We start from the raw sequence: 26,809 nt of genomic DNA, 5'->3' as shown, positions 1-26,809 counted from the left end.
AGATCATTGCTGATGTCTTTCCTCCTTGGCATCATGTTAACACACACCTGAAAACTGACAGAACTTCTGCTTTTATGGAGCTGCTCACACTGACTGATGATCAATTAATCAGAGCATTGATCAGCAGCAGCTGGCTGCTACTTACCCTCCTAATTCCTGTGGAAGCAGTGAGGGTTCACTTAGTTTTTCACACACTATTTCTTCATTTTGTCTTCATTTTTGTTCAATAAATAATGACACTGTGTAATATGTCACGAGTTGTTGTATTTACTTCATTCTAAGACCTGGTAAGGACCGGATGATCATCTTATTTTGTCCTGAAACGTTTTGAATTGAAAGACGATGCTTTCATGTCACATGACTTAAGTTTACAACTAACCCATTTACCATTTGTTATGACGTTAACTGCTCTTATAAAAAGTGTGATTAGAGAATGAAAACTGATTAATCCTCGATAAGGATACCAAACTTTACTTTATACATCTTCTTTCCCCACTGCTGTGTGAACGTTTGCTTGAAAAGTCCACGGCCTGTCACATATTGTTCTCCTCTGTTCTTGTAATCTTTCTACTCCTGCCAACAAATGTGGGAAAAATATGCAAAAAGAGGAATAAAACATTTATGGGGAATCTGGGTGCCGTTTGAGTAACAACACACGCTGTAGCGCCCACCTGAGTGAGCCTTGTAAGGCTTGGCTGCTGCCCATGGACCTATGGCAACCAGCCACCAGTCTGAGGAAAAAAGCTGAAAGAACGCACACTCACAAAGGCATTACAATGCATGCTGGGTTTCCATGGCAAAAAGGAGGCAGAGGAACACAGGAGGAAAAAAAGTGAGACGTCGACCAATAAAAGCCAAGATTCAGAACCTTACAAGCTGCACAAGCAGGCAGACAAGAACGGAGTAACAAGCCGATTTAGACATAATCAGAGAGACACGTTTATGATCGAATGTTCTTAAAACATATCCTGCAATCCTACTGGTGGGAAGCTTTTTTAGGACTGGTGGGGGCAGGGCAGTCGGGGGGGGGGAAAGGGGTGTTGGAGTGTCCATTTGCCTTTTATAGCTGCCCACTTCAGTTAGTAGCCGGAGAGAAAAAGAGATCTGGGAGCCGACATAATGAGGCAGGGAGGGGACACAATGGGAAAGACCTGACTGACCACCGGTCACGCACACATGCATGCAAACACACACACAAACACACTTCGGGAACCCTGTTGAGGGAGCAGAGGTTGTTTTGTTGCCTGAACAATGTTCGGTCACAGAGTCCCGGCTGCACCTTTGGCACATTTGGGATTGATTAGAGTGGAGATGCTCTTTGGTTCTCTTATAAACCCAAACATTTTTTGTGGTAATCTCACAGAATGCAAATCAATACTTGAGGGTAACTGTCACATGAAATAAATAAGATATGAGAGGATTGTGGTTGAAGAAGTGGATACCGGGGGCGGGGGTGGAGGGGGGGGGGGGGGGGGGATCGGCTGTTTTTCTTGTCTTGGTGTGATCAGGATTGAGAGCGAACAAATGAGGAAGGGTGAGCACAAGTTTGTGTGTCTGAGAGCTTTGGAGAGACAGAGGGAGACAGAGGAGAGAGCTTTAGCCAGGCTTTTCTCCGCTGCGCCTTTCAGCTCCCCTCTTACTGTAGAGAGGCGTGTCCATGGACCAGTATAAAGTCCAAGCAGAGCCACTAGTGTTGAGCCAGTCCTCTGCACTGCACACCGGCAGGAGGAGGAAACCGCAGCTGTTACTTAAAACACTGCCTTTTGATGACTTGCTTTGCATTTGGACACTTGTTGACCTGATCTTTTTGGGGTGTTTCGGCAGTCTCTGGACTCAGTCTTCGAAGACGGAGCGAGGTTCACCTGAACACACTGGTGGATATTCTTCTTGTTCCGTTCCACCTAAACAAAAACTAGTTTCTATCAGCACAACATTCGCCAGCTGAGCAGCTCAAGAACAGGCTCCAATTTCTGCGCTGTGAAACTGAATCAGAGGAACGGAGAGGCAATACAGCAGAGGCATTGTGTCCTTGCAACTGAGACACTAACCAGCTGAAAATATCAAAGACTCTCCTGGACAAAGCGTTCCTCTCAAACCTCCCCTGTTTGTCTAAAATCTGCTGCTGAAGTAGATCAAAAGCTGCACAACACTCAGAGAAAAAGGGAAGCAAAGGCAGCCATACACAAGGGCAAAGGATTGCTCGCAGGTGCCGGTGCTGTCATGGTGCGAGGAGGTGGCGTGGCAGCAGCTCCGTGCTGCTGGGGCCTGTGGATGTTTGGCGCCCTGTCGCTGGCGGTGCTGTGCTTGTCAGACCAGGCCATTCGCTGCCCGGTTTGCTCCGATGAGAGGCTGGCCAGCTGCCGTCTGCCAGAGGGTTGCGAGGAAACGGTTCGGGAGCCCGGCTGTGGCTGCTGCCCCACCTGTGCCTTGCCTAAAGGGGCGCACTGTGGCGTCTACTCGCCCCGATGTGGCACGGGCCTGCGCTGCTACCCACCGCGTGGCGTGGAGAGGCCGCTGCACTCTCTCATGCACGGCCAGGGGGTGTGCACTGATGAGGCGGAGGTGGAGGAGAACTCAGGTAAGAGCAAAGGGGTCATGCATGTGAATTGTGACTTGGCACGTCGTCCCTCCAGTTTCGGTCCGTTACAGAAAGGCTCACAGCAGAAAAGCATGACTGCATCTGTCAGCCCCAGCTGACCAGGTATGTCCAAACCTCGCTCGGCGCCCCTCTCGCTCCGCCGCCCTAACCTTACCTGAGCTGGGGAGCAGAGTGGGGGGACAACGTCCTGCTTGTTTACCCTAATCTCAGCTAAGCCCTGAGCCAGAGCGTGCACACGCACCGGCTCCTGATGGGCGAGCGCACACAGTCCCTCTGCTGTCTCGTGGCAACTCGCTGTGAAAGGGGACCTGCTGTGCGACGCAAACCAGGCTTAAGAGAGGCGAGCACCCCGGTGATGGCTGGCGTGGGCGTGTGTGCTCAGCTGCACGTACGTGCACCCAGCGGGAAGTTAGTCCACGGCTGTTTCAGGAGTGAATGCAAAATTCCTCCATCATGCCGGATTAAACTGAGATCCTGCAGGTAGCTGTCAAGCGAAATGAAATGTGGTTGTGCTGCAGATGGGAGTCTGTGTTTGTGTGTGTTTGTAATGGAAGGAGGTAATAAAAGCCACTGTATGAAATGACTGTAATGGAGTGTGGCCAGTCTGGGGCTATTAGTGCTCCTTCATGGATACCCCCCTTCCTCCTCCCCCTCCTGCTTTCTCGCTCCTCTTCTTCTGCTGATGTCTCTATCAAACTCTTCTGGGCCTCCTTCTTTTCCCCCTCTTTATCGTGCCATTTCCCCTGCAAATAGGAAAATATGTTTCTGCTGTCACTCAGTGGATATCTAACTCTGGATCTGCACAGGCGGTTCCAGCCTACTGTTCCAACATTAACTTCTTTCTACTGGTGAAATCTACAGTTTGTCTTTTTCTGCAATCCACAAAGGGAGTGGTGTTGATTTCCATGATGGCATATGACACATTGCACCACAGATCCCAGTATCTGGCCCACTGTTGCTCCCAGACAGTTTCTAGTAATGGTAGAAGGCTTCGAGCTGGTGCCAGAACACCAAAGAACTGGATCAGCTTCAGCTGATATAAAACTCCCCGGATGCTCATCCCAGCATCTGTTCCCCCTGACCCTGACACCCCCCCCCCCACCCTTCCTTCAAGCTCCAACAAGCCTTCGAGCGCATCGCCCACCACGTCCAGCTCCTTCATGAGGATGAGCTCATCGGCACTCTTTCTGCCAGAGCTGAAATTAGAGCCTCCTGCTCTCTCCATGCAGGGCCAGCATAGGTTAGGACGGCACATAGCGTGACTGAATAGAATCAGAAAGAAGAGGAAAGCTGTTTTGAGTTTGATAAAAACGGACTGGACTTGGCCTGCCCCTGTCTGTCCACACCCGTTTATCTTGCAGAGAATTACTGCTGCTCTTTGATGCTGCATTGTCCGTCTAGCTGGGGCTGATCAGCAGTGAACGGAGGGGAGTCTTTTCTTCTGGGGTGGGGTGGCTGTCAATGGAAAGTTCATAAGTTTTGTTTTTTGGTGTTCTGTAATCTGAGTTCTGTTTGCTTCCATGCTACTTCTCGCCCCCGGAGTCTGTCATAACAAAGCAGCGAAGCCCTGTCCAATAAACCTCACACACAATCAATGGGCAGCAGTTTAGATCCACTACATAAGAATGTTCAGAGCAAACCACAGAAAAGGGGAGACGATCAGAGAGGCATGGGGGAGAAGGAAAGAACAACTCCAGTCACAAGCAGCAGATTTCCTTTGTGGAGTGTTCAGAGCACTTATGAATTATTAAACGAGGGGGTGCATCTCCTGAATACATGTCCGACACTGCCCCACTCCTAGCAACAGTGAACACGCTCGATAAAAATAGAAGAGGGTTTTTAAAAACCAAGAGAATTCATAATAAAAAAGGCCCAGGGATGGAGCGCGGTACGTCTTCACTGGAGGGATTTTAGGTTATTCAGGCTGGAAGTCGCAGCGGCTCTTTTTACTGACAAACCCACCCCCCCCCCCCTCACATAAAAAAGTAGTAGGAAAAGTAATACATCGAATCAGACTCGCAAGAATGATCAACCAACAGTCCATTAATTTTCTCATGTTCCTCTTCTTGAGCTTAATTTCCATAGCAACAGCAGGCACTGCTCGGCATCTCGTGTCGAGGTCTGGGACAGCTTCATTGCTCCTTAATATCCCATTCTTAGAAGTCATCTCTATCTTAATACTTGGAATAAATTATCGTGCACAAGTTGGCATCTGTTCCTACATTCCTGCTGAGTGCTTGGTGTCGGGTATTCAGATGCTTCCCTCTGACAGTGAAACGGATATTATTGATACAGATGTCAGATATGAAAAGCCTTACACCTACAGGCACTGAGGGCGTTGCATGAATGGAGCCGTCGGTGGAGCCAGACCCTGTGCAGCTATGCTCAATTTACTGTGACGCACAAAGACTTTATGAAAGCAGTGTGCTAACCCAGATACTGCTCTCTCCTCGAAGGGAGGTCTCCACGACAAGATTTGGGAGTTTTGAACTGTAGATGTATTCTTGGGGGGCACTGAAATGAGGATTTTCTCAAATCTCTCTCAGCAGATGTCTCTGAATGTTGAATATTTGTGTTCTTTGGGCTGTGCAGTGCATTTGTACAGCTGGGGCTCTAATGCAGGAGTAAATGTGATTAGTTTACTGCTGTACTCTGTGGGACAAGGACCCCCTCACAGCGTTGGAGCTGAGAGACACACAAACAATCCAACTTTGCCCTGATCATGACACATAATTAATCCGAGGGCAGTGAATACTCACGGGCTTCCATGTGTCCCGATATAAAATGGACAGTTTGTGCTCTTTCCAAAGAGTTTTTCTTCTTCTTCTTTGAGATTGAATGCTTTGTTTGCAATATTTCAGATTCACAGACAGGTTTTATACATCAGGGCGTTATAAAAAATATCATATGATCTTATTAGGTCGTTAAAACAGTTAAATACAACCTCAGATAAACAACACATGAGATATTACACCTTGACATTTTTCATTTAACAAAAACTCTTCTCTCCAGCGCTGCTTCAGCTCATTGAGGTTTGCAGCATTGGTTTCTGCACAGCTCTCTTAAGGTCCCACCACAGCATTTCAGTCAGGCTGAGGTCTGGACTCTGACTGGACCATTGCAACACCTTGATTCTTTTCTTTTTCCCACATTCTGCTGTAGATCTGCTGCTGTGTTTGGGATCTTTGTCCTGTTGATGATCCAGTTTCAGCCCAGCTTTAGCTGTGGGACAGATGGCCTCACATCTGACTCTAGAATACTTTGGTATCCAGAGGAGTTCATGGTGGACTCAATGACTGCAAGGTGCCCAGGTCCTGTGGCTGCAGAACCAGCCCAGATCATCAGCCCTCCCCCATCGTGCTTGACAGCTGGTATGAGGTGTTTGTGCTGATATGCTGTGTTTGGTTTCCTCCAAACGTGCTGCTGTGCATTAGGACCAAACATCTCCACTTTGCTCTGGTCTGTCCAAAGGACATTGTTCCAGAAGTCTTGTGCTTTGTTCAGATGCAGCTTTGCAAACCTAAGCTGTGCTGCCATGTTCTTTTTAGAGAGAAGAGGCTTTCTCCTGCAGCCCTTCCAAACAAGCCATCCTTGTTCAGTCTTTTTCTAACTGTGCTGTCATGACCTTTAACCTTTAACATGCTAACTGAGGCCTGTAGAGTCTGAGATGTAGCTCTGGGCTTTTTCACCTTGGGGTGAACTTGCTGGGACGTCCACTCCTGGGAAGATTGACAGCTGTCCTGAATGTTTTCCACTTGTGAATAATCTTTCTCTCTGTAGAATGATGGACTCCAGATAGTCTGGAAATGGCCTTATAACCCTTCCCAGACTGATGGGCAGCAGCAGCTGCTTCTCTAAGATCATTGCTGATGTCTTTCCTCCTTGGCATCGTGTTAACACACACCTGAAAACTGACAGAACTTCTGCTTTTATAGAGGAGCTCACACTGACTGAGGATCAGTTAATCAGAGCATTGATCAGCAGCAGCTGGCTGCTACTTTCCTTCTAATTCCTGTGGAAGCAGTGAGGTCAGACTTTGTTTTTGTGAAATGAATAATGATCTATGTGATATGTTGTTGTATGAGTTTTGTACATGAGATTAAAGATGTGAAACTACACCACAGCTCAGACAATTTTGTCAGATAACTGACATTAATTCAGATTATGTTTTTATCTTGATAAAAATTACAAATCCCTCCTGAAAACAGAACAATTCTGACTCTCAGAGGGAGATTCTCTGAAGGCCCATTTGACATTTTAATGGTTTGTTTCAAAAATCTTTCATAGGGTTAAGGATAATGTTTATCCTGATGTCGATCCATCTGGAAGAGGTTCTGCTCTGCCATTTAATCATATTTCTGTCTCTGATCCACACCTGTGTGTGTGTTTTATCTGGCTAATCGGTATTTCAGGCTTCAGGCTGAAGCATTACACAGTTTTTCAAAGTCAACAGAGTTGTTTCCATCAGTAAAAATGACTAAACCACAAGAAAAGAGAGATGGTAAGTTTGAACAGAGGCACCAATATCCCTTCGTGCAATTCAGAGTAGCTGCACTGAAAGCAACAATTTTTATTTTCAGATTTGTTGCTCGAGTTTATTTCCATCCGCAGAAACAGTAAATCAGCCGTAAAGCGTCTCTGTTTGGGTTCACATAAACAAACTTGTTGTAGTGTTTTGACACAAGCTGAAGTGGAAGCAGCCAGAAGGAGCAGCAGCAGCCGGTTTTATGCCTTTGTCACAAATGTTGATTTAGCTTTCTTTAGATCTTTCAGTTGACAAATTACACAGCTAAGAGACACAGACGTCTCACACTGGCCTCGCTGATACTCCCGAACAGTGTTTGTAAAACTGAATCAGACACCAGCTGATGATTAACTGATTCAAAGAAATATTTTGCCTGGAAACGGCAGCCTGACACTGATACTCTGGCAGAGTCCAGTGTTGACTGAAAAGAACAGTGTTTTGGTTCTGAGCCTGGATGACTTTTGAACTTGCTGCCAGACTTTCTTGAAGTGCTGTCAGTAAAGCTTAAGCTTTTCTATCCAGTATCATGAAAGCACCACAGCGGGATAATCAATGTTTTTATTCCTTTCTGTGAAATTCACTTGAGTTTTAACAGACAAATAGTTTGTTCGATGCGGTCCAATCACAAAAAGGCCGAGAGAACAAGAGAGTTGGTGGCTCTTCATACCCTCTGAACACTCAGGACAGGTTTAATGCCGACAATTATTGCACATTAGCTTGATCAGGTTTCACATTAAGACCCAGATTTACTCAAGCCGGCAAATTAGCGTGTGAAACAGTATCGACAGAATCTAGTTTTGTGGGTGAGACCCTAAAACTTCTGATTCACAAAACACAGGCACAACCAGTGAGTTTTAACCAACCAATCAGGATCCTGTAATTTACCAACAACACAGGCGCTGCTCATCTGTCCAGGAAAAAAAAACAGGAAATATAAGCATGAACCGGATTATCCGATCAGTTAAAACATTTAAGGTACCGTTCTTTAGCTGTTTTTTGGTTATCAAACTCGTCCTCGAGTGCCGTCACACTGCAACACTTTAATACTGTTAAAGCGGAACGCCGGTATTTTTAAACCTGGACCTTATTTCTGGCAGGAAATACGTTCATCTACTCACCGAGAACAGTTTGGTGAAAGTCGGCGTCCTTCGGAAGATATTTAGATTCCTCGAGATCCATATAACGGAGTGAACGGGGCTTAGAGGATGCAGCCTCTAAATAAGGCATTATCTGTCTTTATTTCACCAATACTTTAAGAAGAATGAATGAATGAACGTGTGCTATAGCTCTGTTAGCTCATAGCTGCTGTTATGTGGCTACTTGCAGCTATAGGAGAGCTAACGGAGGGATTTCTACACAGGCACTCTACTGGGACCACTTCATCCACACGCCCCCCTGCAGCACAGTTTATTCACTCCGTGCTCTGTGACAGTCGGCTAACTTCACACAGAGTTTGCTGCTGATAGTTTTGTGCAACATGGCAGGATATTTATCAGATTTTGACAATGTGACAATGTGAATGACGACTTTGAGTAAGATGGACGTTCTTACCGGAGTGAATAAACTGTGCTGCAGGGGGGCGTGTGGATGAAGTGGTCCCAGTAGAGTGCCTGTGTAGAAATCCCTCCGTTAGCTCTCCTATAGCTGCAAGTAGCCACATAACAGCAGCTATGAGCTAACAGAGCTATAGCACACGTTCATTCATTCATTCTTCTTAAAGTATTGGTGAAATAAAGACAGATAATGCCTTATTTAGAGGCTGCATCCTCTAAGCCCCGTTCACTCCGTTATATGGATCTCCAGTTATCTAAATATCTTCCGAAGGACGCCGACTTTCACCAAACTGTTCTCGGTGAGTAGATGAACGTATTTCATGCCAGAAATAAGGTTCAGGATCAGACAGCACATGCAGGTGAAGGAGAGTCATTGCAGTCCAGGGGTTTATACACCAAATCATGTTCATCCCAACGTACAATTAAAAAAAACATAGGCTGAAGCAGAAATATGTCGACGTAGCATTGTTTTCTATTCGAGTTTATGAACCACACAGATATGGTGGCCAAAAACATTCAGAATAACAATGTTATTGTTGCTATTAAACCTAAAAATAGATTTTATTGCTGTCAGACAAATTCATTTTTCTAGTTTTTGTCTCTTTTTGATCTACACTCAACATAGGAGGTAAGAGACTTTAAAAAGGTTCAGATTTTAGCAGCAAATTACAGTATAATCAATGTCAAAATATAATCCTGTTATATCAGATTTATCGTCACCGAGCTCAAATATTTTTATCCACCATCGTTCGAGTTTTAATGTGTTTATAGCCTCAAAACCCTGCATTTGAATTTAAATACAGAAATCATACATATTGTTTTGAACTTAGCGATGGGAATTGTTAAGAATTTAGCAATTCCGGTTCCATTATCGATATCGCTTATCGATTCGGTTCCTTATAGATTCTCATCCAGTTATATAGTACAAATATAGTACAATATATAACTCTATATATCTAACTCTGCCTCGTCAACTAAATGTTGGTATCAGATGGAAATTATTCATACAGTATGTCGCTAACATTATTACAACAGGGCTCTGAAATGACCCCTCATGCTCTCTCCTTCCACCGCAGATCTGAAAAATGTTCTTTTATCACGTATTTTCAACCATTTTAATGCCTTTCGTAAAGCACTTTGAGTTGCGTTTGTTTATGAATATACAATAAACCTGGCTTGCCTCGCCTAAAGACCAACAGTGAAAGGATTTGTGCCAGGTGCAAAGCATTAGTAAATCTGGACCTGAATCTATGCAACAGTGACTGAACAAATGCTCTATTGTTTCATCTTTAATTTTATGGATCCCAAGCCGAGTCTTATTGTCGTCAAACTTTTCTACCTTGGCTTTTTAAATTAACATTGACATTTCGGTTATGAAATGATACAACTTGATGCGATGTGAGATACTTTATTTTCCCTGGGAGGAAATCTGTCTCCCCAGTGTCCCATACAGAGTCTTGCATGGCCAGTTCAAATGATACAACTGGACACTAACAACTGTAAAGCACCATGAGAATGTTGCACAATGTCTTCAGCCTGGTACAGATTGGTTTAAAACCTAATAGAGGTTGAAACAAAGTCGTTTTTAGTACAACAGTTGAGAGTTTAGGGGGTAAAAGCTTGTAGTCGGTGTACAGGATATGTGATGGGAACAGACTTGGCCTCCTTTTTTGACCAGAGTATTTGTGTAACTGAAAAACAGTTCACTTCTTTCTCTTTTTCAAAGTTTTCAGGCTGTTTGGTAGGAAATAAAGATCCGTAAACACACCCAGCAGCGAGATCTCATTTTACCGTCACGCTCTGAAGAAAACGTCAACATCTCTGCACTAAAACGGGGAGCTTAAACCGCTGGAGTTCAGCAGGAACACGGTCTGGGCAGATTTCCAAATACCATCATTCATCAAGATTATTTCCATTGTTTTTATAATAACTGTGATGATAATTTGTGTTGCATTTCTACCATAAAAAGATATTTAGGAGAGGGAAGGAAGCTACTCTGTGGTGGTACATCAGTTAGCCTCTGTTCACTGGACAGAAGGTGATTAAAAGCTTCTTTTATAGTTTTCAACCTAAAATTTAGAGGCTTTTCTACCTTCCCCACCCCACAAGGGCTGTGTAACTATCTCAAGTGTATCTGTAATTTAAAGAAAAGCACATATGGAGTGTGTATATCTAAAAGGCTGCATGTCATGTTTATGTCTCACTTTATGGAGTCTGTTCTACCTGAAATCAGAGATTAATGGAGGAATAAAGCAGTAGAAGTACCCCTGTGTTTTACATTTCACCCTTAAAACCACTAAAAGTAGAGACTCAAATGTGATCACTGTTTTAGAGAGGGTGAGAGAGAGGGTGAATACATAAAGAGACACGATGTAACGAGTGTAAAGATAAGCCGTGCCCACGTCAACCCCATCTTCTGAGGACTGGTTTCCCATTACCTTAGTTTATAACCGTCCTGTTCTGAGATTTTATTTGTTTAGTTAAAAACAATCAAAGCAGAGATGGAGAAAGGGGAAAGAAGATGGAGTAACTGAATGAACTGCTGAATGTGAGATCTGCTGAAATAACAAGCACTGAAACCTGATTCCTTGCAGAATCCAACCCTTATAAACTCAGCTTGAGTTTATTAGTAGACAAATTACTGTATCTCCAGGTTCAGCAAAGTGTTAATTTTATACCGTCATATGAAGCAGGATTTTACGAGTCACTGTATTTAAAATAAAGATGTGTTTGAATACCGAAACTCATTAAAAATGTGTTTTTTCTACATGCAGTGGAGAGATATGTTTAACATTTGGTTATGAGGATTAGAAATGAGAACTTTTATAAGATTTTAGAGGCTGATCCCACAGTTTGAGTGTAGAAACAAGATCCTGAAGTTAGAATTCAAGGTCTGTGAAAGACAAAAGACAGACTGAGAGCAAGTGAGAATGAAATAAAGTATCCAATCAAACTCATGCATGACGTCAACTGCACATTCTCCACAGAAAATAATCAACCAGTATGTTGATATGCATCACAAAAAGCCTGCGTAAAGTCTCTAAAAACTGGCCTATGAGGGCAGGTAACTGAGACAGATCATGGAAAGTTTTACTGTCCGACTTAAACCTGCTGATTGACATGCGATGGTCATCGTTTGCATCGAGCTGTTCCAGGCATTCCTTCATTTTCATTCTCACCTTGAAACAACTGACAGTTATCTGTCAGCTCAGGGCTGATCACGGAAGAGTTTTATCACAGGGTGGCAAGCCAAATCATGTGAAACTGCACAGAGAAGTGGCAACTTCCTTCAGGGAAAGCAGCAGATGTAGCAAACAGGACATGCCACCCCTGACCCAATTTAAATCACTTCGACTCGCCCTGCGAAAGAACGTGGAATCGGAAAAGTGCGAGCTGGCGACAGAGAAGGGATGAAATGAAGGAAGCAGCTGAAAGGCTGTCGTCTAAGAAAGAAAATCGCTGATGAGCAAAACTTTATACCAACAAGACTAAATACAAAGAGCCAACAGACACCCCCCCCCCCCCCCCAGCCAGACAAGTAAGATGACCGTCTATGAAGCTTAGAGAAACTCGGTCATTGTTCGGCTCTGATTACGTGAGCAGCTCCAGAACAAATGATGCAGAGAAAAGTTAGATCTGGTTTGGATGTGAGCTTTTGTGCTCTGTAAACCTGAGAAGAGGCTTACGAGACCATTAAACTTTCCTATACTGTCTCTTTGCCAACAGCCATTAACTGGATGTCTGGAAGTGACCTTAGATATCAACAAAAGCTCAGATCCGGTTCAGTAATCAGAGCAAAAGTGCTTTGATACTGCTGCCAATTTGTTAAAGGCATTGGTTTTGAGCCGAAAGCAGAGAATAAGTCTTTCAAGCCAGTGGTGAAAGGCAATATGCACATGCACAAAGAAACACACACAACTTTTGACCCATATTTAGCCGATTTTGTGCCCTAATCCACCACACACCCACTGGTGCCCACTTGTGACAGTGCAAATACCCTCTAACAATCTTCATCTAACACAGGCTGGTGATGTTCTGGAGAGGTGGAGGATTAGGAAGGAGGGGGCATTTCCTGGGGAAGCAGCTGGGTGCCTTCAGGGCCACAGAGCTGCAGAATTATAGGTGAATGTGGTGCAGACCACATTGTAGAAAGGGTGGCAGACCAAGGGTGGCATCAATTTTAAGAGCTTGTGAAGTGATTGTGGTGCAGTGGCTAAAGGCTGCCAGGGCCACAGCTGAAGCACAGAATACCCCCCAGAGCAGGAACAGCGCTCTCTGTCCTTGAGGTTAACCTGGCCTCATTTTTAGCCTACATTTCACCACGTTCAGCAATATGGGATGTATGTTGAAGGACAAGGACTGGCAAAGCAGAGTGGATGAATGTTGCTCTAAATGTGGCAATTAAAGCTGCGCTGATAATGGAAAAATGATGATGACAAGTCATGTAGAAAAGAAAGCACACCCTCTTCAAGTTTTTACTTATCAGGACATAAAAAACCAAGCCAAAATGCAGAAGCACCGTGTTACGGACTCCTTTAGTCCCTCTATGTAAATGAAGAAGGTAAGTAGCAGCCAGCTGCTGCTGATCAATGCTCTGATTAACTGATCATCAGTCAGTGTGAGCAGCTCTATAAAAGCAGAAGTTCTGTCAGTTTTCAGGTGTGTGTTAACATGATGCCAAGGAGGAAAGACATCAGCAATGATCTTAGAGAAGCAGCTGTTGCTGCCCATCAGTCTGGGAAGGGTTATAAGGCCATTTCCAGACTATCTGGAGTCCATCATTCTACAGAGAGAAAGATTATTCACAAGTGGAAAACATTCAGGACAGCTGTCAATCTTCCCAGGAGTGGACGTCCCAGCAAGGTCACCCCAAGGTGAAGAAGCCCAGAGCTACATCTCAGACTCTACAGGCCTCAGTTAGCATGCTAAAGGTTAAAGGTCATGACAGCACAGTTAGAAAAAGACTGAACAAGGATGGCTTGTTTGGAAGGGCTGCAGGAGAAAGCCTCTTCTCTCTAAAAAGAACATGGCAGCACAGCTTAGGTTTGCAAAGCTGCATCTGAACAAAGCTCAAGACTTCTGGAACAATGTCCTTTGGACAGACCAGAGCAAAGTGGAGATGTTTGGTCCTAATGCACAGCAGCACGTTTGGAGGAAACCAAACACAGCATATCAGCACAAACACCTCATACCAGCTGTCAAGCACGGTGGTGGAGGGCTGATGATCTGGGCTGGTTCTGCAGCCACAGGACCTGGGCACCTTGCAGTCATTGAGTCCACCATGAACTCCTCTGGATACCAAAGTATTCTAGAGTCAAATGTGAGGCCATCTGTCCCACAGCTAAAGCTGGGCTGAAACTGGCTCATCAACAGGACAAAGATCCCAAACACAGCAGCAGATCTACAGCAGAATGTGGGAAAAAGAACAGAATCAAGGTGCTGCAATGGTCCAGTCAGAGTCCAGACCTCAGCCTGAATGAAATGCTGTGGTGGGACCTTAAGAGAGCATTACTTACTGCTGCTGAAGCTGCTGGATCAGGGGGTGAACTTTGCATTTTGTCTTAGATTTTGTTCATTAGATAATGACACACGTCAGATGTTTTTGTTCATCTGTTGTATTTACCTCATTTTAAGAACCAGATGATTTTTTCCTGTTGTGCTCTGATCCGTGCCCTTTCTTTTTAACATCAACAATACATTTTGGCATCTTTGAAAAACTAAATCTTCCTTTTTTCCTTGTTGTTTAGCAGTGGACAGACAAGAGGAGATCATCCCTGAACACCCAAACAACAGCAACATACGGTGCAGTCCACAGGACAAGCGCTGCATACAGAGGATCCTGGCCCGACACCCTCCGAAATCCACAAATCAGAGGAGCAACACTGCCAGAGAGGACACCAAGCCAGTGCTGGTGAGAGGAAGGATTATCTGATGGCTTATCAGTTTCACAAAAAACAATAAACCCAGGCAATCTGCGCTGCAGCACATGCCTCAGCCTCAGCTGGTGTTTCGCATTAAGGTTTTACAGGTCCAAAGTCATGAGCCAAACAGTCAGGTTGTAATTGTATAAATTAGTTATTTACAGACCATAATATTTAATTGCGGCCTTGTGAAATAAAGATCAGTTTCACACTGACATCAGAATGCAATTTGCTGTTTCAACACTGGCAAAAGAAGGCTCATAACATCCTAATTAATCAGTTCCAGACACGTGTTTTAGTTCATTGATTTAAAGCAGAAATGCGCCATACGAATGCACACATGTTGATTTCATTAATGGCCCACCAGGCAGGTCACCCTAACCCAGGATAACTTCAGGACATTCCAACTTTTTATGTTTCTCCGTCTTTGCTGCAGTCAGCCTGTTTAAAACGTCTGCCAGGACCATCCGCTCACATCGTTAATTAGCTCGTAAAGACGATGCAGGCGAGCCACACGACTGTTTGTAGATCTGGAACATGTCAAGTTAAAACCTGTGGGACGGGAAACACACACCTGCACACTGTCTAAATCATGATGAACACAGAAAAAAATCAGTGTTGAGATCTTGAAAACCTGCAATGAACTCCCAGAAAATCATCCAGGGAGAAAAGTATCCTGAGCAGATACATTTAGTGTCGCTTTTAAGCATTTTTAAATTCCTCTTCATGACAAACTGAAACAAGATCTCTAAGTTGTTTCACAAGGTAACACAATGGCTGAGGGTTTCTGCTTTGAATCTGCTGAGTATCATGTTTTTCTGCCTCAGAACGGCCAAGGCAGGAAGTCTACATCGTCTGTCTGGAGACACCAGCAGCGACCAACCCTGACCAGTTGCAGGGTTCGAGCTAGTTTTAGGAGAAGCTAACACTCCGGTTCATTCAGGTGGAGAATCAAGTTGGTGGGTTTCTCTCTGGTTGCTAAAAGGGCAGATGTGACGTATTAGGTTTACTGTGATAGCATGAAATCAGATTCTGTCAGCCTTCATGTCTTACCAGATGTTAAAGCTGGGTCTGCAGCAGCTCCGTACAAAAACAGCTGGTTTGTGTCTAAACTCATCATGAAGAGTAACGCTATTCCAGCCATTTAGTTTGGGAGACACTGTGAAACTATGTTTTCCTTCTTCCAAACTCTGCATCTGCCATTTCTCCCAGAAAACACACCGTGTCTGTGGCACATGGGTAGAAAAAGCTACAGGCAAGCAGGCTTTTTCCAGCGAGGGGCTGGTCGCTGTGTCACACGTCTCACACAAAGCTGCATCTTCTTTAAAAAGTTAGCTGCGCTGATCATTGTTTCTGTTTGTTCTTCACACAATGAGTGTGGCAGAATGAGCTTTGCAGAGTTTGCAGAAGACTTTGAAGACATGCTGAGAGGAGGAAATGTGGTTGGAGCTCATTAGCACATTCATAGATCCCCACTACCTGAATGAGGAGCAAGTTGGAGAGTAATTCTCCCAGCAGTATGAAGGCGACGGGGGCTTTTTCAAGCCAAAAATGTGAGTTGTTCAGGCTTCACAAACGGCTGGAGCGGGAATTTTCAAAGATGATTTTAGATTATGCCATGATTCTGTAGAGTTTTCTTTATTCTTACTTAACCCTGCTTCCTGAGAAAAAATGAAATATCTTCATCAGCAACAGGTTGTTTAGCATGATTTGATCATAAAAAGCTTTCCAAACAGACCAGGTCCAGGCAGAAGTAAAGATGACGTGTGGTTCTGAACTAAATGAAAAACCAAAGCACTTGTTGGTTTTATCATCTATAGTATAAGACATTAATAAAGAAATCTATGCATACACAGCTAAAAACAAGACCTTCAGACCAACAGACTGAAAGCCTCCAACAGTGAACACAAATTAAATCAAATGCAAATGAAAGCTTGGCCTGAGCTCATTTAAAGTATCAGTGTGTAACAATAACAAAGATACAAATTACTCTGTATTGATCCACCCCTCATTTTCATGGATTTTCCTTCCAAGCAGCCAGACTTTCTTGCAATCTTTTAAAGAGGTCTTGAGCAAGAGTTCTCCACTTTCTGAAGGTCTCTCAAAGATTTTCTTTGGACATTTTCTGCTCCAGTCCTGGTGTTTTTTTATTAAGCCACTTAACTCTGACCTATGAATCATTCAAGCAGAAAAAAGGCTCCAAACTCAAGGGATGAACCAGTGTTGTGTCGACACAGAACAGAAAACTTAGCAAAGAAGCCGTTTTAAACTTGATCTTTAGGCACTTTGTCACAAAGACACATCATTTGTTCCCATTTCTTTAGTTGCATCTATGAAAAACAGCAAAGAAAACACAGTTTGACAGACAGAAAATAGGATTTCTGCAGCAACAAGGTGATTCCCAAAGAGCTATTAGCTGAAAACTTGGCATATCTCAGCATGGTGTGCAGTGTGTCCTTAAAACATTTGAGGAAACTGGACAAGTGGAGGACAAAAGAAGAAGTGTCAGGCCTAAAAAACTATCTACAGCAGATGAACAGGATCTGAAAGTGATGTCCTTAAGAAAGAGGAAAAAATCCAGCTGTGACCTGACAGGACCTGAGAGATGCATCTGGACCTTCAGCTGATCCATCTACTGTTGGCCCAAGCCTCATCAGAAATGGTCTCCATGGAAGGGTGGCTGTCAAGAAGCCGTTCTTAAGGAAGGGAAACAGGGAGAAAAGGCTGAGCTGTGCCAAATGACACAAGAAGTGGACTGAAAATCAGTGGCAACAGGTCTTATGGAGGGATGAATCCTCCCCAGAGCCCGGACCTCAACATTATTGAAGCAGTGTGGGATCATCTGACAGAGAACGGAACAAAAGGCAGCCCACATCCAAAGAAGAGCTTTGGGATGTCCTTCAAGAAGCCTGGAGAACTATTCCTGAAGACTCCTTAAAGAAATGACAGAAAGCTCGTCTCAGAGGGTTCAGGCTGTGTTGGAGAATAAAGGAGCTCAGACCAGATATTCACTTTAAAGCTGCTCAGAACTGATAAAAAACTCTGTTTTTTGTCTTATATTCTGTATTTACATCTATGTTTGGACAATAAATCAATAAACTGCTGCACCTGTTAGCTGTTTTCATGCTGGTGGTTCAAGACGTTTGCACAATACTGTATTTGAAAAAGAGAAACCACATTCTGCATTTTTTACAACAGCACGGCTCCGCAGAAAACAAGCCCTCACACAACACAGCCTGCCTGCACCCACTGAAAATATTTGGAGCAATATGAAACCATAAATACAACAAAGGAGGCATCAAACTGTTGAGCAGCTGAAATACTATATCAAGTAAGAATGCAAAAACATTTCAGTTTCATAACGACAGCGTTTGGCCCCGTCAGTTCCCAAAAGGTTCTTTTTTTTAGCTTACATTTGATATGTTGTTCAGTTCAGTAAAGGCTTTAATTTACTGTTAAAGCATTGTTAAAGCATCCTAACTTTTCAGGAAGAGGTGTCATGTCTGTATATGTCTGTTTTCACATCCAAACCTGCTCCCCCTGCAGGCCCCGTGCCGAGCTGAGCTACAAAGAGCGTTGGACAGGTTGGCGTCAAACACCCGCACTCACGATGACCTCTTCACAATCCCCATACCCAACTGCGACAAGAACGGAGATTTCCACCCGAAGCAGGTCTGTGACTTCCAGCACACACTCACTTTGAGCTTGAAACACTGCAGACCACTACCGGGCATGTCTGCTGGTGAACTGTGAATCCCCATTGTTACGCCAACACAAATGAAATCGTCTGTCTTTAAACTTTAATCAGATTCTTTTAGGCTACATCAGCAGTCTAAGGGCCAAAACACAAAACATGTCAGAGGACGATGACATACGCTCTTACCAGTTCAAGATCAACAAAAGTGTCTCCAGACTGTCGCGGTAGAGCCAAGACCTTGTTTTTCCAAGCTCACAGGGACAGTGATTCACTTTGAGGAATTAGGAGACTTCGTGTGTAAAGTGGGTCTCCTTTCACTGCATCATTGGATGCAGTCACTGCTTTTTCAGTTATTCTGCTTTTGCAAGTTACAGCAAACATGCAGATAAGAGCGGGGGAATCAGAGAACATATAAAACAGAGATAAGGCTGCGCTGAGCCGCAGAGTCGGTGATAAAAGAAAAGCTCTGCTCAGGCACCACTCATCAGCCGTCTGAGTTATGCTGATTGTGTAACGTGGTTAAAGTATCTCTGCCTGCTCAGATTCTCAAGCATCTGTTTACTGTTTAACTAAAACTGCACTCTGATAAAGCCCATAGGGAAGTAAGCGCAGGTCATTAGGGACAACTGGGAATCATTTCAAGGCAGGGTTGCTCTGAGATTCCTAACTGGTCTGTCTTGGGGGGCTTTATGAAACTAAATCATTCTGGACTAAAAGTCTACTGTTGAAAGCTCACATGCTGAAGGATTTGACTAAAACTCAGTTTGTTTAGCTCCACTTTAAATGCCAGATTGTTGTTCTGATGGTAGAGAAGTAAAAAGTGACTTAGAGCAGTGACATGTCTTAAAAAACCTGGTTTGGTGAATACTGGACTGGTCAGCAGACAAAGAAGAATATCTGCTTTCTTTTAGCGTTTGTGTCTGACTGACAAATATAAGTCACACATTTTTCTCGGATCAATACCCCGACTTTCAGCTCTCTCGTTGTGCAAAGTGGCTTCAGAGTGACGACACTTCGAGTGAACCGAAAGGTTGCAGCAGCACAACCAAAACAATGATCTGAACACAGAGGGAACAGCAAAGTTCAGGGATAATTGTTTGCAGGTTTATCACAACAAGAGACTTCTTTCACGTCTTAGAGCCCAATCTTTGCTCATTCATAGGCTCATAACTTCATTTTGTGTATCTTTTAGCTCATTGTTGCACGAATTAAACAAAAAAAACCTTCTCAAACTGTACACTGCTACCCAACCCCCCCTGTTGTCACCTTCTGTCTCTTTAAAGGCCCTTTAAAGGAGCATTTTTTCTGTTTTACCTGGAGAGAGTCCAGGTAAAACAGGTGTGCAGTCGCCCTCACAGACGATGCAACACGTACGTTGAACTCTGACTGGTCGAGGATTAGCTTGAATAGATTTCAGCACATGGATAATAAAGAGAGGAAAACAACAAAGAAAGAAGATGCACTAAAATATCTTTTTTGAGAGCTTCAGTGGGAGTAAATCCTTCCTTTTTTTTAACTTTTGGCATGTTAAGATTTCCCTTTTTGTTCCTGAAAAAGGTCCATTATGACACAGAAGCATGGACTCCAGCTGTTTGAACACTTTCTATTGGAAAAGTGCTGCCACATCACATCATTAACTCCTTTATCTTTCTGCTGACAGTGCCATCCTGCACGTGACGGCCAGCGGGGGAAGTGCTGGTGTGTGGATCAGAAAACAGGCATGAGGCTGCCGGGGCCGCTGGAGCTGCGAGGGGAACTGGACTGCCACCAGTTAATGACTTCCACCCTGCGGGACTGAGGAGGAGGGGGGGGCAGTTGGGGTTGCAGGACCAGCTGAACTCTACTGGTGCTTGTTAGTAGAACTACATGACTAAAGGACTTCATCCTTCAGCCTCACTCTACCTGAGGCCAACGGTACTTGAGCTTGTGCAACAAAAAGGAAACCATTGAATTGAGTTCTTTTGCTGTTTTGTTTAATGTGTGTGAGAGTATGCGACTCAAGTCTTTCGAGCACTTGTTGTGTTTCGTTCCTGATACGTGAACTTGAGACAGACCGTCTTTAAACACATGCGCTTTAAAGTACCAGGTGGCAGGAAAAAACACACACACACACACACACACTTCCACAGATAACAGTTGTAGTTGTGATATATGTGAGAAAGCAGAGCCTGTCAGTCTAACTTCTTCAGCATAGTGACAATAAAATGCATTCACTCCACCTAATAATTAGACCTGAGGCATTACAGGAGCTGTTACTATTTCTTTTATTCATTCTGGAGCATTAGATCAGTTCCAATCACTGAATCAGGACAATTCAGAAAGATTCTCAAAGACTTGCATTCTAGCCTTTCAACATCTTAGTTTATTTTCTGTAAATTGTGGCTCTTATTCTATTCTGCAGACTCCACCTCTTTGCTAAGTAGGTTAAAGCAAACCATAACATGTGTTTGCTAAAACACAAAGTCTAGTTCAGTGACGAAACCAGAGAAGCAATAAAAGATGGGACGACAACAGCAGCAGATCCCACGATAACAGGTTTACGAAGGATTGCAACAACCTCGTCCTGAGCTACCAGATGATAAGCCATAGCTTTTCACACTGAAACAAAACCTTAGATTAGTATGAAAATCTGTATCTTTGGCAGTCTGGAGCGGATTTGCTTCATCAGCCAGCGGTTAACTCTGCAGCCCCCTCTCTTTGTCAGCAAACGCTCTGTAACAAGAAGCCGTGGCAGCGTAGCTGAGCTGGAAGCTCTGTACAAGGCTGATAGGATAATCCTGTCTCTCCAGCTGGTGCTAAGATGCCAGTATGACTCTTGTGTTTGTATGAATATACTCTCACATACATGATTTCTCTCCAAATAGACTGCTAGGCAGAACTTTGTGGTGCTACATACTGACTGTGCCAAAACACAACACTAAAAAAAAATGGTTTCTGCACTTTTTGGACATTGTTCAGGATTCAAACTGAAGTGGGGCGAGTGTGAGGCTCACCCACACTTGTGTGACTAATTGCACTAGGTTTTCCTTTTGTGTCCTCAATGTTGTAGTCAAGGTCCCACTTTAGCTTGCACTATCACTGCAGATGACTGGCTCGATGTTTTATTGGCCACGGATGTAAATTGCTGGCAGAACGTGTGTTAAATATAGAAACAGAGTGTAATAACTTGTAATGCTTAAGCTTGTGGCAGCAAGGCGACTTCTAGTTAATGTAACACTTTGAGTAGATGACTCTTGTGTGGCACGTACCACAATGATCACGAGGAAAAGCAGAAAATTCCTCCGTCAGTCATCTCTTAGGTATCAAAGTAATGACTAAAGTAGTGTTTTACTAAAACGAGTGACATGGTTACTCATCACATACTTTAAAATGTTGTAATTTGGGAGTACTGGTAGAGGGAGACTAGCAGGTTTGAGGTAATGCTGGTGACAACCTGCTTTATTTGTTCCACGCGAGACCCAAGGACAGATTTCTGCAGTTAGAGTTACTCTGTCAGCTTGTTCCTGGAAGGGAAATGCTGACTGCAAAGAACATACCGGAAGGAGACATTATTTGACAACGATTTCCTGACGTCTTAATTAAATGTCTGTATTGTTCAAAATGCCACAGGATTGCAGAACAGCAGCTGTCCCCTCAGCCCCGTCTTTACACTTCTGTTTATAGAAGCCGCTTTCAGGAGGTGGAGTGTGCCAATCCACTGAACTCCTCTCTTCCAGCAGGCGTTGTCTCAGCGTTGAGCGACCAAGGAAATGTAAATTAGGACACGTCGGTGTAGATTCTCAGTCATCCAGGTCATGGTAATCCTAAGAGCCCCGAAGGGCAACGAGACTCTTTGTTTCTGAAACGATTTGACCTCTCATCTATAAGTCTTCTTCAGTTCTAAACTAGTTTAAAACAAATCTAAGTTGTTATTGAATCTCTTAAGAGTGCATCTGGACACAGATTGGACTCCTAAAGCATATTATTACAATTTGAGAACGCATACAGTAAATAGCCTGAGAGCTCACACAGCAAACAAAGCTCAGACGACCAGACACCAAACTGAAAGATGTGAACTTACTGGTATTTTTATTCTCAAATACTTGCATTTTCATCATCTGCAGTCTGGCACCAGACAGTTGCTAGTGATCCTTTTTAAAGGGGAACTCCGGCATTTTTAAACCTGGACCTTATTTCTGGCATGAAATACGTTCATCTGCTCACCGAGAACAGTTTGGTGAAAGTCGGCGTCCTTCGGAAGATATTTAGATAACTGGAGATCCATATAACGGAGTGAACGGGGCTTAGAGGATGCAGCCTCTAAATAAGGCATTATCTGTCTTTATTTCACCAATACTTTAAGAAGAATGAATGAATGAACGTGTGCTATAGCTCTGTTAGCTCATAGCTGCTGTTATGTGGCTACTTGCAGCTATAGGAGAGCTAACGGAGGGATTTCTACACAGGCACTCTACTGGGACCACTTCATCCACACGCCCCCCTGCAGCACAGTTTATTCACTCCGTGCTCTGTGACAGTCGGCTAACTTCACACAGAGTTTGCTGCTGATAGTTTTGTGCAACATGGCAGGATATTTATCAGATTTTGACGACAACTTTGAGTAAGATGGACGTTCTTACCGGAGTAAATAAGCTGTGCTGCAGCAGCGGGCGTCGATGACGTCATCCCAGTAGACGAGTGTGCAGAAAGCCCTCTATAAGCCCCCCGATAGCCGCCAATAACAACAACACAGCAGCTATGAGCTAACAGAGCTATAGCACACGTTCATTCATTCATTCTTCTTAAAGTATTGGTGAAATAAAGACAGATAATGCCTTATTTAGAGGCTGCATTGTTAATGCCGTTATATCGATATACGCAGATCTTGAGGAATCTAAATGTATTTCATGCCAGAAATAAGGTCTAGGCTTAAAAATACCGGAGTTCCCCTTTAAGAACAGTTTGTTTCAAATCATGTGTTGAACCAGTCCATCGTACATCGCACCACATCTGGGCTCTGAAGTACTGTCACTGCTCCATACAAGTCTGGTTAAAGCTTTTAAAAGCTCACAATGAGAACTTTCACCAAAAGCTGTGCATAAGAGACGTTTCCATTGATTGGTTTTAATGAAATAAACTTGGCTGTGTAGCATAAGAAGTAGCTTTCCTAACAGGAAACAAACTGTCGAAACAAAACAAGAACAGCTGCGGTGAACATCCACAAGAAGAAAACGGAGAATTTAATCATATCGATTAGTTCATATGTGGGAAAATGGCAGTCAGTCAGTTTACGGTGAGGTTTCAGGCTCTAAACAGCTGCTGAGTTCATTTAGTCAGACCAGATGAGATGAGATTCACAAAGTTTTATCCAAAACAGGTGAAAAAAAACACCTCAAGCGTGTGCAAACAATTTTAGGCACTTTAGAGGAAATTTCTTTGATTTTTTTACCATTTCCATTCATTTTTTCTTATTCACATACTATAACTATGAAACCCAGCTGGAGATTATGTTTGTTTGTGAGGTGGCAGGTCACCCTGGGACGCTTTCACCGATGCTTCATTAAAAAACGAATTTGAAATCAGAATTTCCTACTTCTGACGAGGAGAATGATTAAAGAATGGCAATAAGAGGTCGAATTTCCTTGTCAGGATAGACCATTAGACAAAGTCCTAGCAGATCGTTATAAGCTAATTTCTTCTTGAGTTAAGGGGACTTTATTTTTGCTGTTTATAGCAAAAGAGTTTCAGCTCCCCATCTCTGAGCTGCAGTGAATGCAGCATGGTCTGCAGCTGAAGGCGGGTGGAGATAAAGATGGGAAGACTCACCGAATGCCCCAAACAAAGTGACGATGCTATGTCGGGTTTTTGAGTTGAGACACCCAAATATATGCTCTCAAACACAGAAAAAGTTGAATTTTTTCACATGCCCCCCTGCATCTGTGTGTATAGTACAGTGTAGAAACATCAATGGCGGTTACTAACAGTTACTGACACATGAGGGAAGTTTGGATCTTCTTGCTTTCTGCCTTTTGATTCTTCCTCAACATCCTTTAAACTTTAAGGCCCATTCAACACAAAAGTTTCAGGAAAACTTTTATATTCAGCATTCATTTTTGCTCACATATCACCAGGAAATTTGGCTTAACTTGCCTAAAGTGCAGAAGTAGGCACATTTATAAATACAGAAGAATATAAGACGGTAAAATCAATCAACGTTTGCTACCTTGATGGATTTTGAAAGGTATAAAAAAAAAAAAACAAGCTTCAGATGTGAAAGTTTCTCTGTTCTAGTAATATTCAGCCTAACAAACGATAGAACTGGTTTGGCTGGCCCATACCTGATCAATTTTAAACCTTCTTGTCCTCTTTGCCTGAAGCATCAGCTTGCCCTGAGGATACATTTAAATTACTAAAAAGGCTGAATTATATCAGATCTTTTCTTGTCTGTGTATTTGACAGTTCTTCTGCCATATATAATATGTCAAATTCAACACTTTTACTTACCATTTGCCAGTGTTAAATGTTTAAATCATAACGCACGTCATCTGATGAGAAGTTTTACTTGTGCTCTTAGTGAAAAGGGAAACGTATCCAAAGTGATTCACCAAAATGCATCGAGACAGAGTCAGGAACTGGTGGAGAATCAAAACGCTGTCCTGAAAATCCTTCCAAAGAGTCGACCACACTTCCACACAAAGAATGTTCCAGCAAAATCCTGTCATTTCTAAACACATTCAAACATATTTCCCTGTTAGAAAAGGTTTTTATCTTTGGAAGGAGGATGTCGGCTTTGATTTGGATAAGCTCTTCTACCTACATAAACAGTGTATCTAAGCTGTAGTAAGTTGCTTGATTTCTAACGTTGCTGTATTGAACTGTTCTTGTTTGCATTTGATATTATCTGTTAATGTGTAGAAAAATGTTTGCATGCGTACAAATGAACTGGAGCTGGAGACAGCTGAGGTTCTGTGTATCTGGTCCAGAAAGGGACCGTTTTGCTCAAACACTCATGAATCAAGAACTGAAATATAGTTTCCATCAGCTACAGTAAATAATCAGTTACATTGTAAATGTCTACTTGATGAAAGTGTACTCATTGTAATGCATCAATTAAAACACTTTAGAAACTATATTGCAGCTGGTGTAATTATTACTGGTGGAATTTAATGGATGGTTTCAGTTTATTAAAGATGCTCAGAGTTCTCTGACTCTCCTCCCAGCTTTTACTCCTCACCATATCCCTAAAGGTAAGCCCAGCTATGCTCGGAGGTGGCAGCTTTTATTAGATATCTTATTGTTTCTGTCTCTACTCATAACTCCTGTCAGGAGATGAGGGCTGGGACGTGGCTCAACCGATAAACCAACAGCTTCACATTTCAGCTCGGCTCTCTTTTTACCGTGACAGACTGATATTGCCCCAATATGCCCGTTAATCTCAAACAAAGCCAAAGAACACAGCATATTTTAACTCATTCCAACCTAGAGCGGGCAATCCACCCTTTCCAAATGAAGACCATGTCCTCAGACGTGAATGTGCAAAAACATCTGCAGAAACCAAGATGACGTACGAGTGCAGCCAACCAAATTTAAAAACCGCTGCAACAGAGCTGCAACTAAAGATTCTGTCCCACAGAAGATTACACAACCGAAATCCTTTCAATACATGGTGAAATATACAAAGAAATAAAACAGTTAAAGTTTTTCTCCATGCATTGAGAGAATCACTACAAACTAATCTCCAGAGTACTTACAAGACTCTGTTTCAGTGGATTAACGCTCACCATAAATTCCGGACTATAAGCCGCTACTTTTTCCAGGCTTTGAACACCGAGGCTTATAAAACGGTGCGGCTAATATATGTGTTTTTCTTTTTTTTTTCATGCCGCCAAAAACATTTTGCCTCCTAAAATTAGACCAATAAAATGAACAAATAGTTCCACTGAAACTGTATGATAAATCAAATACACTCACACTGCTAAATTATTGTAAATCAGTCATTTGTACTCACCCTCAACATGGAAAACAAAGGAAGAAATTCATATGATGCAGCTTTTAAATTAAAGGCGACCGACCTGAGATGAGATTCTGAGAGCCACAACAGAAGAGACTGAAGTGAGTGAAGCTCTGAGGCTGTTCAATTCGGACACTGAGGAAGATAAATTTGATGGTTTTAGTGCTCAGGAGGAAGATGAAGAAGGCGATCAGTGACTTTTCCTGGTAGGCTACTGTCTTTTTTTTTTACCTGCAGTATTTCAGGCACTGTTCTGAAAAAAAAGCATTTACGCCACGTAATTATTCGTTACCGATAGGTATTTAAGTTAAAACCATCAGTGTTTCAGGCACTGTTCGGGAAAAATGCATCTGCTGTATGTATTTCTTTATGTTACCATAAGCATTTGATTAAAAGTTAAAAATCCTCACGTGTAACATCTTTCTGTGTAAATATCTCATATTACAGGGTGGACACCCGCGACTTATAATCCAATGCAGCCTGTACAAGTACAACATGGATTTTCTTTTTAAAAATAGAGGGTA

The 26,809-nt window shown here is 43.1% G+C and overlaps 1 protein-coding gene across 2 annotated transcripts; it reads left to right on the top strand.

Annotated features, from left to right (window-relative positions):
- Window positions 1-1,615: 1,615 nt before the first annotated feature.
- On the top strand, window positions 1,616-25,404 carry LOC140305309 (insulin-like growth factor-binding protein 4). Of its 2 annotated transcripts, none has more exons than XM_072384112.1 (4): window positions 1,616-2,578; window positions 14,428-14,588; window positions 18,145-18,270; window positions 19,956-25,404. In XM_072384112.1, exons 1-4 carry the CDS (start codon window positions 2,221-2,223, stop codon window positions 20,091-20,093), a joined length of 783 nt encoding a protein of 260 aa, XP_072240213.1. In that variant the 5' UTR covers window positions 1,616-2,220; the 3' UTR covers window positions 20,094-25,404. The 2 variants fall into 2 exon arrangements, with proteins under 2 accessions (XP_072240213.1, XP_072240212.1); XM_072384111.1 differs by having other exon boundaries at window positions 1,678-2,578; window positions 14,425-14,588.
- Window positions 25,405-26,809: the final 1,405 nt, after the last annotated feature.

The sequence above is a fragment of the Leuresthes tenuis genome, unplaced genomic scaffold, assembly GCF_036924035.1.
Source record: "Leuresthes tenuis unplaced genomic scaffold, fLeuTen1.0.hap1 SCAF_4, whole genome shotgun sequence".
NCBI lineage: Eukaryota > Metazoa > Chordata > Actinopteri > Atheriniformes > Atherinopsidae > Leuresthes > Leuresthes tenuis.
Note: the sequence above shows the minus strand (reverse complement) of the source record. Positions and strands in the feature narration are given on the sequence as shown.